Source organism: Bos indicus, chromosome 8, assembly GCF_029378745.1.
Source record: "Bos indicus isolate NIAB-ARS_2022 breed Sahiwal x Tharparkar chromosome 8, NIAB-ARS_B.indTharparkar_mat_pri_1.0, whole genome shotgun sequence".
Classification (NCBI taxonomy): Eukaryota; Metazoa; Chordata; class Mammalia; order Artiodactyla; family Bovidae; genus Bos; species Bos indicus.
In genome coordinates, this window is record NC_091767.1 from 23,437,596 (window position 1) to 23,451,854 (window position 14,259).

The window sequence follows — 14,259 nt, forward strand, 5'->3', positions numbered from 1 at the left end:
GGTTGATTAAACTCAGTAAGGCTTTGTACTCTGGGTCATTTTGTTTACTCCTTCTCCAATCATTTCTCTAAAAGGCCTGTCATATGTTTGATAAGACAACATTTATATTGTGGGATGGGGCAGGGGGAAAGAACAGAAAGGAAGACTTGAGGTTGAAGGAGTTTTTCAAGGAGGATTACTGGCAACTCCTATAGTTAATAATAAAATACCAGTAAGTAAGGCAAGATATGGGCATTCCCAGGTGCCCTAGCCAGACAACCAGTTAAAATCAAAATTAAATCTTTTATTTCTAATATTCTCTCTTTCCTTTAGCTGAGAATATCTTGAAGTCTGTTCTGCAAAAATGATCATGAATCCCTGAAGTTAGATTTTAAAAAAAGTTTTAAATTCTCAGTGAATGTATCACCCTGAAGAAATTCTTAGATGGTCACCAGAAATTGCATAACAAATCTTCTAAATCAAGAATATTGGTCTGGACCTTCCCTGGCAGTGCGGTGGTTAAGACTTCGTCTTCCAAAGCAAGGGGTTCAGATTTGATCCCTGGTTGGGGAGCTATTGTGTACCAAAAACCAAAATATAAAACAAGCAATATTGTAACAAATTCAATAAAGACGTTAAAAATGGTCCATATTAAAAAAAAAAAATTGTCAAGATGACATAAAGTGTCTTTTTAACCCTAAAATTCTAAAAGAGAATTTATCCTGTTTTAAAACAGTGCCCCAAATAGTTGTATTTGAAAAGTTTCACTGGTCTTTACATTACGAAGCATATATTGTTTTTGTAAAATGGAGAAAAATATATTTAAAGTCACTGGTAATTAGATCTTTGGATGCAGACTAAAAGCATATCTGTACATTAATCTTTGAATAGAAAAAAAAAAAACCAGCCACACAAGGTATGCTTAGGCCAAGTTACATGTTCATAAAGGCATGGTGACTAGCTCTTCATCATCTTTACATTCCCCACAGGCCTTACGTAGTGACTTACAGAGAGAAGACACTCCATACATACTCATGAGACATATTCAAGGAGGAGCTAGCCAGGTGAAACTCTAGAATTTGTTCAGCAAAAACGCTTCACCTTGTTGATCACCGTAACTATCCCCAACCAGTCAAGTAGCGGTGACTAATTTGCATAATAACATGTCAGCATCAGTACAGTATTTATCTAGGCAACACCACTGACATTTTAATTAAATTGTCCTTTGAAACGGATGCCATTAACCTAATTAAGAAGCTCAAGGAAGGATGAGCTACACTGATGCTTTCTTAGGGACAAAGTATTACATTACATATTAGTGAAGTGACCCACTCCTTTGGGGATTTTTATCTTAGGTTCAAACCTATTTAATTATTAACAACAAAAATAAACTTACATCAGTCTAATCCTGTAACTAGTGTTTTACTTCCTACATTTAATTTACGCCTTAGAACAAAATAAGCCCTACATTGGCCCAAAGGAGCCTGGTGGCTCAGTGGTAAAGAATCTGCCTGCCTGCCAATGCAGGAGACATGGGTTCAATTCCTGGGCTGGGAAAATCCCCTGCAGAAGGAAATCGTATCCAGCTCCAGTATTCTTGCCTGGGAAATCCCATGGACAGAGGAGCCTGGTGGGCTATAGTCCATGCAAAAGAGTTGGACATGACTTAGTGACTAAAACGACAACCACCACCACCTAAGGCGGCCACAGTCCAAGGAACAGAAGACTAAACTGGCAGGAGGTGATAAGGGGGTCCTCACATATTTGGAGGAAGCCAGTGGGAAAAAGCAAAGAGAAGGCAGCAGAGTGATTTTTTTCTTCCTCTCTATCATTAATCTCTCAGCCTCTGGACCTTAACTATCTCCTGCTCATTTGTGAATCCCTAGTATTGTCAGGATGGTTTTAATAAGAAAAGATCTATAAAATACTTTGAAATGTTTGATGAAAAGGTAACACCATGAGAACATAAATTATTGGTACTCAATATCACTGGGAATGTGAACACACTTAGTCATGAAATGATGCTTTGCAGATTTGAAGATTAAAGTCTTGGTGAAATAAAATTTTAGAATGGAATCTGCAAAAGCTACTGCAGAGGCAAAATTACAGTTTGTTTTAATAGAAAGACGCTAGTTTCTTCAGCATTTGAGCTTTTGTTGCAAACGTCAGGGCGTTGTTTTTAACAGGAACTAAGTAGACTATTCAATAGAATAAACTATGAAAGGTAAAGGTTAAAGGCGGTCCCCATCCCAGCACCTCTTCCCCTCCAATAAGAAGCTGAAAGCTCTCCCACTGTGTCTGCAATTCACCAAACTACAGAAGCAGACACAAATGAGTTCCTATGGAACCCTCTCTGTACTTTAGTTTTCATTTTGTCAACAGATACGTCAGCAGGGCTGCCCACAGAACTGAGGGTAGGGGAGGATTACCACTTCTCTTTCCCTTTATTCAGAGGACATGAGGCTGAATAGTGATCAGGTACCGAGATCAGATTTTACAGCAAACTATCTGTGTAAGAAACTGCCAGTGGAAAGTGAATTCTAAGGTAGATTATGTTTTATCTTTTTTTAGGCAAAGCCTATTTAGCTACAGAAGGTTCTGGGAAATGAGAGAGATCAACTATACTGTAGTTAAATATTTCTAGATAATATGGACTTTCAGTACATATGAAATCCTCTAGGTCAAAGGTATATCTATATTATTTGGTGAATAAGAAGAAAGGAAGTCAAACAGAAATGGCAGCAACTAAGAAGAATAGTGAAAAGAAGTGTATGTAACTGACATGTAACTTACTACCAGGAAAAATTAGGCAGCATGCTAACAAAGGGACTTGAAGAGATTGTTCAAGCAAGTTCACTAGGGTATAATTTTCTCAGTGAGAGGTGGCTTCAGATAAATAAAAAGCCTTAAGGTAGTAATGCTCAAGCTATTTTTGTTAAAGGAATCATAAAGATATGATAGAAACTGCCTTTTTAACTGAGTCTTCACATTAGTTTTTAGTATTAAAAAATTCAATATTTAGATACACTTGGTCCAATAGCACCAGGAGAATAAAAGGCTCTGCCTTAAATTATTTACTGGCTCACACTTGAGATTTAATCTATTTGTAAAACAGACATAACTCACATTAGCAAAGACTTCTTCCCCCGTACTAAACTGCAATCCTTTAAATCTAAGCCATAGCACAGAGCGTTTTGTAAAGTATACAACATGGACATATCTTTGATGTAAAAGTTATGTGCCTGTACTGTTTTCTCTGTATTTTCACAGAAAGACATGTAGTAAGAATTAACTGCATATGAGAAAGGACAACGACTGATTTTTTATAAAAGAACTAAAAAGTCCTTTAAAATCCTTATGAACTGCCTGAAAAGGAGAAATTATTCATACCTGTAAGGGGAAAAAATGTTTATAGAAAATTTCTGGTAAGAGAATAAATGGATCTTACTTTGCAGCTGCTTTGGTGATTTCATCAGTCAACATGTCTCGAACCCTGCAATACAGTTGGAAAACAGGTTTGAGATCTTATAAAAGAAAGCAATCTTTTTGCTTATTCATCAATTAACAAGAATCTCTGGCAATGACTCCAGATCTTAAAATTTCCATGTAGAATTTTAGTGTAAGGTGAAAGAACTTAATAAAGGGCTTCACCCTCAAGATAGTTTCATCTTCTTATTCCTTAGATTACTTAGTAGAAACAGGGAAGGAGGTGAATGTAATTCATGTATAGGCAATGTTGCCATATACTCTTACACTGAGTGGTGGGTATACAAGTGTCCTTTATATTACTCTTTGTTATGGACTGAATGTTTGTGTCTCCTGCTCCAAACTGACATACTGAAATCTTAACTTTGAGTGTATGGCATCTGGAGGTGGGACCTTTAGGAGATCATAAGAATGGGTGGGGCCCTCATGAATGGGACGAGTGTCCTTCTAAGAAGACAGACCAGAGGGCTTGCTTTCTCTCTGCTCTCCACCAAGTGAAGCTACAAGGAGATGACAGCCCATCAGCAAACTTAGGAAGCAGGGCTTCACCAGCACCATGTGGGCTGTCACCTTGATCTAGGGCTTCCCAGCTCCTATAACTGTGGGAAATGAATTTCTATTGTTTAAGCCATCTGGTCTATGATATTTTTGTTACAGAAGCCTGAACAAGACAGTCTTTCTTTTCTACACAGGAGCTCATCAAGACAAGAATTTATTACTCTCAAATTATACATAATAGCATTGTCACTATGTATGTATATAAAATAAAATTTTAAATGTTGGTTACAATATACATGAAACTAATATAATTTTATATGTCAATCATATCTCAATTTTAAAAAAAACATGGTTATAAAGTTGAACTAAAAAAACTACATTTATGGATTTAAAAGAAGGTATGTTCAATTCAAATATTCATAGGATTTTTTTCATATAAGAGTCTTAAGATAAAGTGAAAAACAATCATTGACAAACTTATATTATGAAGAGGATATCATAAATATTTTCACTATACACTTTGAGTTTCATAAATTTAAAGTTTTTATAACTATATAAATGTTTTGCAAATATAAATTATATTTGCATTTATAAGTAGTTGCATTTAAAATAAAATCTTAGCTATCCAGCACTCTCAGAATGAGTCATTCTTAAGAGCCAACTTCTTCAGATAGTTGCAAAATGATCCTTAAACTCGTACTTTATAAAACCATTTGACAATAAACTTCTCTAAAACATACTGTCCAATCTTGGCCTTCCTAAATGGAGTATAGTGCGTTCAGTGTATTCTTCTATTGGTCAACATGAAATATTTACACGTGATGACCTGCCTGTACTTCTACACAGGGCGACAGCCTCCACGAGATCCCTCCCCCTCCCGACGCTCCCTTCTCTGCCACATCACCAATTCTTCCTTCTCCACTTGCCTTACTCCCCGTAGCTCCTGAACACACTATAACATCTACCATCTTAGGAAAAGAAGCCCTCCAGCTGTTGCCCCATTTCACTGCATCTCACACCTCAGAACTCACTTAAAAGAACAGTTTATACTTAGGACTCAAGTTTACCTCCTTCCGTTCTCTCTAGACCCTTCTATAATTTGGCTTTTGTCCCTACAAAACAGCTCCTTCTTGGTTAACAATGACTGTCAAGAGGCCAATCTAATGCTCAACTCTCAGTCTCCATCTTTCACAGTCTCAGAGCAGTATCTGACACAACTGATTGCTCTTCTCTTGAAACACTTTCTTCCTTAAGCTTTTAAGGTGACTTTGCAGATTCCATTCTCTCTTGGTTTTCCTCCTACAGTACTGATCACTAATGTTCCATCTGCTTTATTGGCTCCCTCTTCATCTGCCTTCTAAATGTTGAAGTGCTCCAGGGCTCAGTCCTCTGACTTTTTCTCTGTCTTTGCTCATTCCCTAGATGACCTCATCCAGCATCTTGATTTTAAATGCAGTCGATATGCTGATGATTCCAAAATTTATACATCCAGCCCTGAACTCACCCTGAACTCTAGACTCATAGTCAACAACCTACTTGATACCTCCAAACTGTAGGTCTAATTAGGCATCTCAGAGTTAGCATGTCTCAAATCTAATTTCTACTCTAGATAGATTTGTTTTTCTGTAGTTTTCTCTATCTTAGTAAATGAGAATGCCATACTTTTACTTATTCACAGTCAAAATCTTAGAGTTATCCTTGACTTCCATTTCTCTCTCACATCCTTGATTCCATATGTCACCGTGTATATTTGGAATAGTATAGCTAACATACCACTCCCCAGATTATCATTTTCAGAAGATGAAACTAAAACTATGTGTAAAGGAAAATAGCAAATAGGAAGCAAAATCCAAATGCTTAATCTCTAATCTTAAATCCAATGTCATAATGTTTTAAACTGCATGGCTATTTTTAAAATGAATCTGGGAAATATAACAGAATAGAATTATTTAAACATGCGAGTACACACACACACACACAGCTTCTGCTTTTCTACATATGCCAATTGTTAGTAAATTAAAAACTGAAACCCAAGTAACCTTTGAACAGATTTTTATATTAAAGAAATCTGTGGCTACAAGCAAAGTTATTTATTAGATTCTGGGCACTTTACTTAGATTTAGGCTGCTGTAACATTAATCTGACAAGGTATTCATCCCAACCTATGTAACACTTTAAACTGCTTTTAATGTGCCAGCACTTACACATTTCTAGATAATATAGTGGGAATTCACTGGGGGATGTCTGCCAAAGAAATTACAGTCTTAACATGGTAAAGTTGTGCCTAGTAATGAAGATGTGTTGAGGAGGGAAGAGCAGGGCAGCAGAAGGTATTCTTTCACTAAATGAGTGAGAAAAATACTCAACCTTTATTCAAAAGCGTGTAAAATAATCAATTATAGGGAAAAAAGGGAAAAACAAACCATTTCCGCACTGCTTAAGAAAACAATAAAAATATATAAAACCCATGAATAAAGCTCTCCTTCTTTTATCTGGGGAGAAGATGGAAAATACATCCATCACATCTTTGGCCATTGCCCACTTAGGCTCATAGAGAAGTTAAAATCCCAACATTTAAGTCTTTAAAGGTAGTTCCCTTCTCCTTCACAGTTCATTTCCCATGACAAATAATGAGCACAGAAAGCCATCCCTTACCAGAGCCAGGCTGTGTTTTTTTTGTACTGCACCTCTTCAGGTCCTTCTTTTCCATGTTTTAACTGCAAATCCAGTTCTCCTATCCTTCCCTGCAAAAAGCACAGCATCCATCAGCATGCAAACTCTATGGCCAAAATGATCTTAAAATTTCTTTGGAAAACACTTAGGTAACAGATGGATCCTTTCCCAAGTAGCCTTAGGTGTTCCTGATAAGATAGCAGATTATGACAGAGGATGTGTAAGGAGAGAGAATTATATGACTGCTAGGGATTTCCACATTCACCAAATAAGTATATCCTGGAGCAGTTGTATATTTGGCAAATTTAGTGCAGAGCATTAAATGTTGGGATATCTATTAAAAGCAGATTTGAAGTTCATAGGTCCCATTCAACAAATCCTCCATATAGTAATAATCTGACTGTGTCAGCAGCTGCTAATTTGACCTGACACAATACCAAGATTGGATTACCACCATTACAACAGAATGGTTAGAAAATGAGTAAGAAGTACATAATACTTAAGATTAAGGTAAGGTGTAACAAAAATTATTATCAAACAGCTGCACACTACATTTTCTATTTCTTGACTCAATTTACAGACATAATTCTCAACCAGTACCAGGCCAAAAAAAAAAAAATATATATATATACATATATATATATATATATATATATAGTTAATATCATCAACCTGTTAAAGGCAAAACCTTCAAATATTTATTTTCTGTTTTATTTTTTTTACACTCAATTATTTTGATCAGATGCTTTCCCCTTTCCTGCATCACCAGTTAAATTATTTAAATGTAGTTAAAATTCTGGTTTATTGATATACCTTAAATCAAACAAGAACTTATTAGTATGCATTACAGAGTAATACTAAACTGTTTTCAGGAGTGTTTGTGTTGCTTTTGTTCCCACTAGTGGTAAACGATGGCACCCCACTCCAGTACTCTTGCCTGGAAAATTCCATGGACGGAGGAGCCTGGTAGGCGGCAGTCCATGGGGTCGCACAGAGTCGGACACAACTGAGCGACTTCACTTTCACTTTTCACTTTCATGCATTGGAGAAGGAAATGGCAACCCACTCCAGTGTTCTTGCCTGGAGAATCCCGGGGATGGGGAAGCCTGGTGTGCTGCTGTCTATGGGGTTGCGGAGAGTCGGACACGACTGAAGTGACTTAGCAGCAGTAAACGATTTCTGGCTATCTCACATCCTTGACAGCATTTGGGATTGTCAGGCTTTTACATTCTTACCATTTTGGGGAGTGTGAAAATGGGGCCCATTACAGTTTTAATTTTCATTTTACTATTTACTGAGATTAAGCATCTTTCCAAATGTTTAAAGACTATTCGGGTTTCTTATTCTGTTCATTTTTCTATTGGTTGATTTTTCTTGTTGATTTTAGAGTTGTAGGATGTGCTCTACAGAAGAAAAACGTATCTCTCTATATATTCTAGAGAGGGAAGCAATACAGCTTTAGGTTAAGGATGTGGGTTCTGAAATCATGATGTCCTGACCTAATGGCATTTCTATTTGTGTGCTGTGTAAATCTGGGCAAGTCACTTCACCTCTCCAAGCTTCAGTTTCCATTTGTAAAATATAGCAAACACCTGACTTATGGCATTACAGTATCACATTAAATAATGTGAAAAAGTGTCTATTTAGTATAGTGACTGGGAATAATTACTACCATTATCAGGTCTGCTGTAGAAAACAAATCCCCCTTATTATCTTCTTATAAGCTATTCTCTCATGAATATATATGTATATAAAACCTTCTTGAAGTAATTCATAGTTTTAATCTGCATACTCTCAAAGAGTAAAAAGTTCCCCAAAATGTAATATCCAGACTATACAGTTGCATGTCCCTGTATTTCTCTTATACACTCTTGTTACTAGCCTGTAAGCTCATTGACAAGGACAAGGACAATTTATCCAGCTAAGGAGGCGCTGTATTTTGCACAACCTCCAGCACACAGTGCCCTGGGGCTCACCAGTTCAGCACACTGAGATCTGGTGGGCATTCTGTTCACGTCCTTCATAGTTTCTATTTACTTCAGTCAGTGTCCATCCCCACCTCTGTGTTTCCAATGATAGAATTCTGACCTTTTCATTCTCCCTCTGTCTCTTGGAGCAAGGTATCAGAGATGGTCAAACTGGGAAGACATTAACATTTAATATTGATTGTAGCCTTCTAAGAGGGTAAGCAAAACAGAAAATCATGCCTATTGCCTACCTCTGTTTATTATGCTTCTTAAATCATTCCTCTTTCCTCCTAAAATATTTACGTTCCATAATGCTTTCCATAAAAGATAAGAAATTAAAAGGTTAAAAATCGTTCAGAAATAAACAAAACACAAAAAGGCCCGTATATGTGCAGCCTCTTTAGAAGGTCTACTTTTCTGATCTCTCCTGTAGCCATAAATCAGTACAACTCTATTGTGACTAAGTACATTTTTCATTATTCCTTTCTCAGAGTTTCAGTTCTTCTCAATCTTCTCTTCTGAAATGTCTCTAACTCCTTCCACCCAGTCAATGTTAGGCTATTTATTCAGACCCACTTTGCCATCCAATCCTTCACCTACTGATACGAGATCCAGTGGCATTTAACTCAGTCTCCTCTGCTTCTGGTTAACAGCTATGGTTAAGAAGAGGGGTGAGGTGGGGCAAACACTCATTGGGAGAGAAAAGGCTGAAATGATCCCTTGAACTGAGATTTTTGGATGGCCTGTAGATTTCAATTATTAATTTATCTATTCATCTTCCTTAAAAAAAAACCAAAAAACACCCTCGGCCTGTGTAACTACAACTTGCTGATTACAGTGAGCAAGTTTGCCTAATTCTAACCTTGCACACTGAAAACAACCTTTACAAATGGTCAAAGAGTGATTTACTAGTAGTCACAATTCCTGACTGGTTTTGACTTCAGATTATTATGTGGCCAGCTGACCAATGCAGGAAACAAGTATCTTCAGTCAACCTATTTTTAACCCCTCTGTCCTGTCTGAGGTCATAGTCATAATCCCTAAGGACCCTTTACATAAAGGTTGGAAACCTTAACCTCCTTAGCATCTCTCAAAAGGAGCAAGGTCAAGTCGACTGGATGGCACCTTACCAAAATGGACTCAAAATTGTCAGTCAAACTGTAGCTGCATTTTTCAACTTCATGGCAAGAAATTCAAATACCTCCCCATGTCAATCACTTTGATATGCTTATAATTCAAAATCCCATGTTCTTGTGGAAAATTAGATGAGGCTAGAAGCTGATGCCCAAGTGAAAGTCACTAGAAGTGTTCAAATTGCAAACTTATTCACATTACAGTCAACCTCCAGGAAATAATGCAGAATGTACCTTTCAGAGTGTCTCCTAGGCTTATTGAATAAAACATGGCTCCTCTAAATGATGCTCTAGTCTACAAAACATGTCTAGCACCAGATGGAAGTAACTACGCCTCCTGTACCAAAGAGCTATCCTCCAGGACGGAAATTCTTGATATAGATGAGGAGTTTGGCAGTCGCTCTAATTCTTCTAAGATCCTGTAAATTCTATTTAAGTGTGTGGGCTTATTAAAAAAAAAAAAAAAACAACCTGTTGAACACTTAAAATGCATCAGCATATCAAATAATACTGATAGCCTATAGAGCATGGCTATACTTTTAAAATAATACTGAAAATTTTTTTACAGCCCCTACTTTGAGTTTCACCTCTTAATCACCAATTCTCAATGGAACTAGACTTATTAGAAATCCAAAGGAAAGAGATTTTAATTGATAAATAAATACATATAAAGATACATACTGTCACCAACAAAAATAGAAAAGGCAGAATAATTGACCTGTATTATTACAAATACTCAGCTGGATTTTCATAAATTGATCTCGAAAATATTAAACCAATTTGCATTATTTGTAACAACTAATGATGGTGTACGGCTGCCCAGGTGGCTAGGTGGCAAAGGATCAGCTTGCCAAAGCAGGAGACTTGAGTTTGACCTGTGAATAGGGAAGATTCCCCTGCAGAAGGAAATGGCAACCCACTCTAGTATTCTTGCCTGGGAAACCCCATGGACAGAGGAGCCTGGCGGACGACAGTCCATAGAGTTGCAAAGAGTCAGAGGCACACAATGATGGTGTTAGGGAAAAAGCATGACATGGTGGCAAAGGCTGTGGCTCTGGAATCAGACAAATCCAAGTTAAGTTCTAGTTCTCTCATTTACTGACTGTTGGGTTGTGTGCTGTTTGCTTTGCTTTCCTGCTAACCCTGCTTTCCCATCTATAATCCCATTCTACATGAGGTTAACAATACCTACTTCAAAGGGCTTCTGTAAAGATGAACTGAAATACTAAATGTTACATGTTGGTGGGCAGACACTAGTCATTTAATAAAGGTCTTATTATGAAAAGGAAACCATAGAGTATTTTTTAAAAAATCAATTGCTTGTCATCTGCATGTTATATACCATGAGTGTATGCTTAGCTGCTCAGTTGGGTACAACCCTTTGCGACCCCATGGACTGTAGCTTGCCAGGCTCCCCTGTCCATGGGATTCTCCAGGTAAGAATACTAGAGTGGGTTTCCATTCCCTTCTCCAGGGGATTTTCCCAACCCAGGGATCGAACCTGGGTCTCCTGCATTGCAGAAGATACTTTACTGCCTGAGCTACCAGGGATGCCCATGTTATACCACAATCCTGTCCTATTTGACCTTCCTTATGCTAAGAGCTAAATAAAATTCTCAGGACATTCTGCAGGAGAAGGAGTTATTCTTGCTGCTTCCAGGTGCCTGTATTGGAGTACATCCTCTATTAAAGCATCAAAGACTGAATATGTTGTAGCAAGGTTTTAAGATGCAAACATGGGTGCTGAGATGCTTAGTCATTCCTCTGGCCCCACCTCCATCCTTTAGGACAGTGGTCCCCAACCTATTGGGCACTAGAGACCAGTTTCGTGGAAAACAATCTTTTCATGGACCAGAAGGTAGGAGGAAGGTGGTCTTGGGATGATTCAAGCACATTCTATTTATTGTGTACTTTATTTCTATTATTATTACATCAGCTCCACCTCAGATCATCAGGCATTAGATCCCGGAGGTTGGGGGCACCTGTTATATTTAACCACAACACCTTATTTCTTAAGACTTCATGAAAATCTTATTTGGGGCCATCAATTTCTTTAGTAATTTAGATTTTTTTTTTTCCTATCATCCTTAACAATGAATTTTAAGCTAGGAAAAAGGATTAAGTTAGTAGTTTTTTTTTTTTCCTCATATTGTTAAATGTTTATATATTCCCAAACTGGTTAAAATTATTTCTAATTTTTGAAATTCATAAACTATAACTTACAATATTATTGGAATAAAAGAAGTCAAATTAAGCATAATTCATTTATTTAGTGAGTACCTACTATGTTTTAGATATGTCAGGTTCTGGAGAGACAACATATAGGAAAACAGCTTCTGACCGTAAGGAAGAAAGACAACTGGAGGGAGACCCTGGACACATAACTGAGGTGATGAGGGCTTCTAAAGGGAAGCGTGGGTTCTAAGGAAACATATGCGAGGGACAGACAACCCTGGGGGGAGAGGAGAGGCACCCAGATAAAACTACAAAGAACAAGTAGAAATTTGCCATTCCAACATGTGCCCCTTAAACCACCATGACTGACTATACATACAAAGTGAAACTTACTCCTGGAATTTGACAAAAAGGGAAAAGCTGCAAAAGAGCCTTGACTAGGCAAAGGGAAGTGGCAGTTCTGCAATAGAAGAACTAGGCAAAGGGAAGTGGCAGTTCTGCAATAGAAGAACTAGGCAAAGGGAAGTGGCAGTTCTGCAATAGAAGAACAGTGTAGGTAAAAGTCAAACAGTTAGGGTATACTTCCCTGGTGGTCCAGTGGCTAAGACCCTACATTCCCAATGCAGGGGGCCTAGGTTCAATCCCTGGTTGGGGAACTAAAAAATTAAGAGGTTAGGGAAGACACGCTGTGTTTAGGAAAACAAAGAAATTGAGCAAGGTTGAAAATGCAGGGGAAGGGTGAAGACATAAAGCTGGAGACATAAGCAAGTCTAGATGGAGAGGGGGCAGGTACAAGACGATAACTCAGTCTGGGATGTACTCAAGTTGAGGTACTGTGGGCCAGCCATGGGGCACATCAGGCACAATAACAGACATTCACCAAGCAGCAGGACACAGGAGAGCAGCGTTTAAGAAGGAGCTCTGGATGGAACACACATGTGGGGGGGGCATCACATTTAAAATTCAAGTACAGTTATATATGTATGCTTCACATTCTTTTATGAGCAACAATAACCATTGCATTTTTTATTGGAGTATAATCACTTTAAAGGATTTAAATGGAGAAGGAAATGGCAACCCACTCCAGTGTTCTTGCCTGGAGAATCCCAGGGATGGGGGAGCCTGGTGGGCTGCCATCTATGGGGTCGCACAGAGTTGGACACAACTGAAGTGACTTAGCAGCAATCACTTTAAAACATGTTTGTTTCTGCTGTACAATGAAGTGAATCAGCTATATGTATATATATTTCCCATCCCTCTTGAGCCTCCCTCTAACCTACCATCATCCTACTTCTCTTGGTCATCACAGAGCACCCAGCTGAGCTCCCTGTGCAATAAAACAGTTTTCCACTAGCCACCTATGTCACACATGGTAGGGTATATATGTCAAACCTAATCTCCCAATTTGTCCCACCCTCCCATTCCCTGCCTGAAGCCACATGTCCATTCTTTAGTCTGTGTCTCTATTCCTGCTCTGCAAATAGATTAATCTGTACCATTTTTCTAGATGCCACAGATTTGCATTACTATAAGTCAGAAAGAAGAAAACAGCTGCATTTTTGATAATGCTATTTTCCTAAGTGCTTTTACATTAAATACATATTTGCAGTAAAACTTAAAAAAGAGATAAGCTTTAAAGCAAGCCATCCCATGATTTCATTACCTGTAAAATGGCATGATAAGCACGAGTCATATATGCGAGCCAGGCCTGGGGGAGGAAAATTGCCCGGTGCCACTCGGAAGGCTGGATATGAACCTGTGGGGAAAATGCACCAGAAATCAGGCTGCACAATATTAAAACAGAATAAAATGAAAACTGTATCAGGAACTCTTTCTTCCCCTTCATTTCAATGGTTTAGATTCTAAAACAAACCAAATCTGTCTAGGATCATAACCGCAAATAAGATCTTTTGGAGATTTTCAAAGGAGAGGAGTTTAGAGTCCTGCAAAGACAAAATAAAATAAGCCTGGAATTTTCTAAATTAAAGCAAATAAAATCCTACAATGACCACAAGTTAAGATGCATGTGTAATACAAATATGTCTTTGAAAATTAGGGAGAAACTCTAGAAAGCCTCTTGTCAATGTCAGGAAACTAGGTTTTGTCTAACAAATCCCCCTAGTAATTTTAAATAAAAATAAATATTGCTCACATCCTGGACTTCCAGTATGACAGTTTCTGAAGTAATAACCTTAAATTGCCAACAGAAATATCATGTTGTGTAGAAACTGTCGTGGTAAGAGCATGCAAATGAGTCCCGCACACAGCAATTGTGCACACCACTAGATAAATGCCCTTTAATCAGTGTGGGTAAACAAGAGAAAAATGATATATGCCAACACTGAAAT

The 14,259-nt window shown here is 37.8% G+C and overlaps 1 protein-coding gene across 4 annotated transcripts in view; it reads right to left on the reverse strand.

The window, feature by feature from the left end:
* The window catches only part of FOCAD (focadhesin), a 302,497-nt gene that overhangs the window by 70,849 nt on the left and 217,389 nt on the right, over nucleotides 1-14,259 (reverse strand). For all 4 annotated transcript variants that reach the window (XM_019965885.2, XM_070794470.1, XM_070794471.1 and 1 more), the window contains 3 exons: nucleotides 13,575-13,667; nucleotides 6,619-6,707; nucleotides 3,428-3,472 (listed from right to left, as the gene is read on the reverse strand). In XM_019965885.2, the coding sequence (XP_019821444.2) occupies nucleotides 3,428-3,472; nucleotides 6,619-6,707; nucleotides 13,575-13,667 (227 nt within the window). The remainder of the gene's footprint in view (nucleotides 1-3,427; nucleotides 3,473-6,618; nucleotides 6,708-13,574; nucleotides 13,668-14,259) is intronic.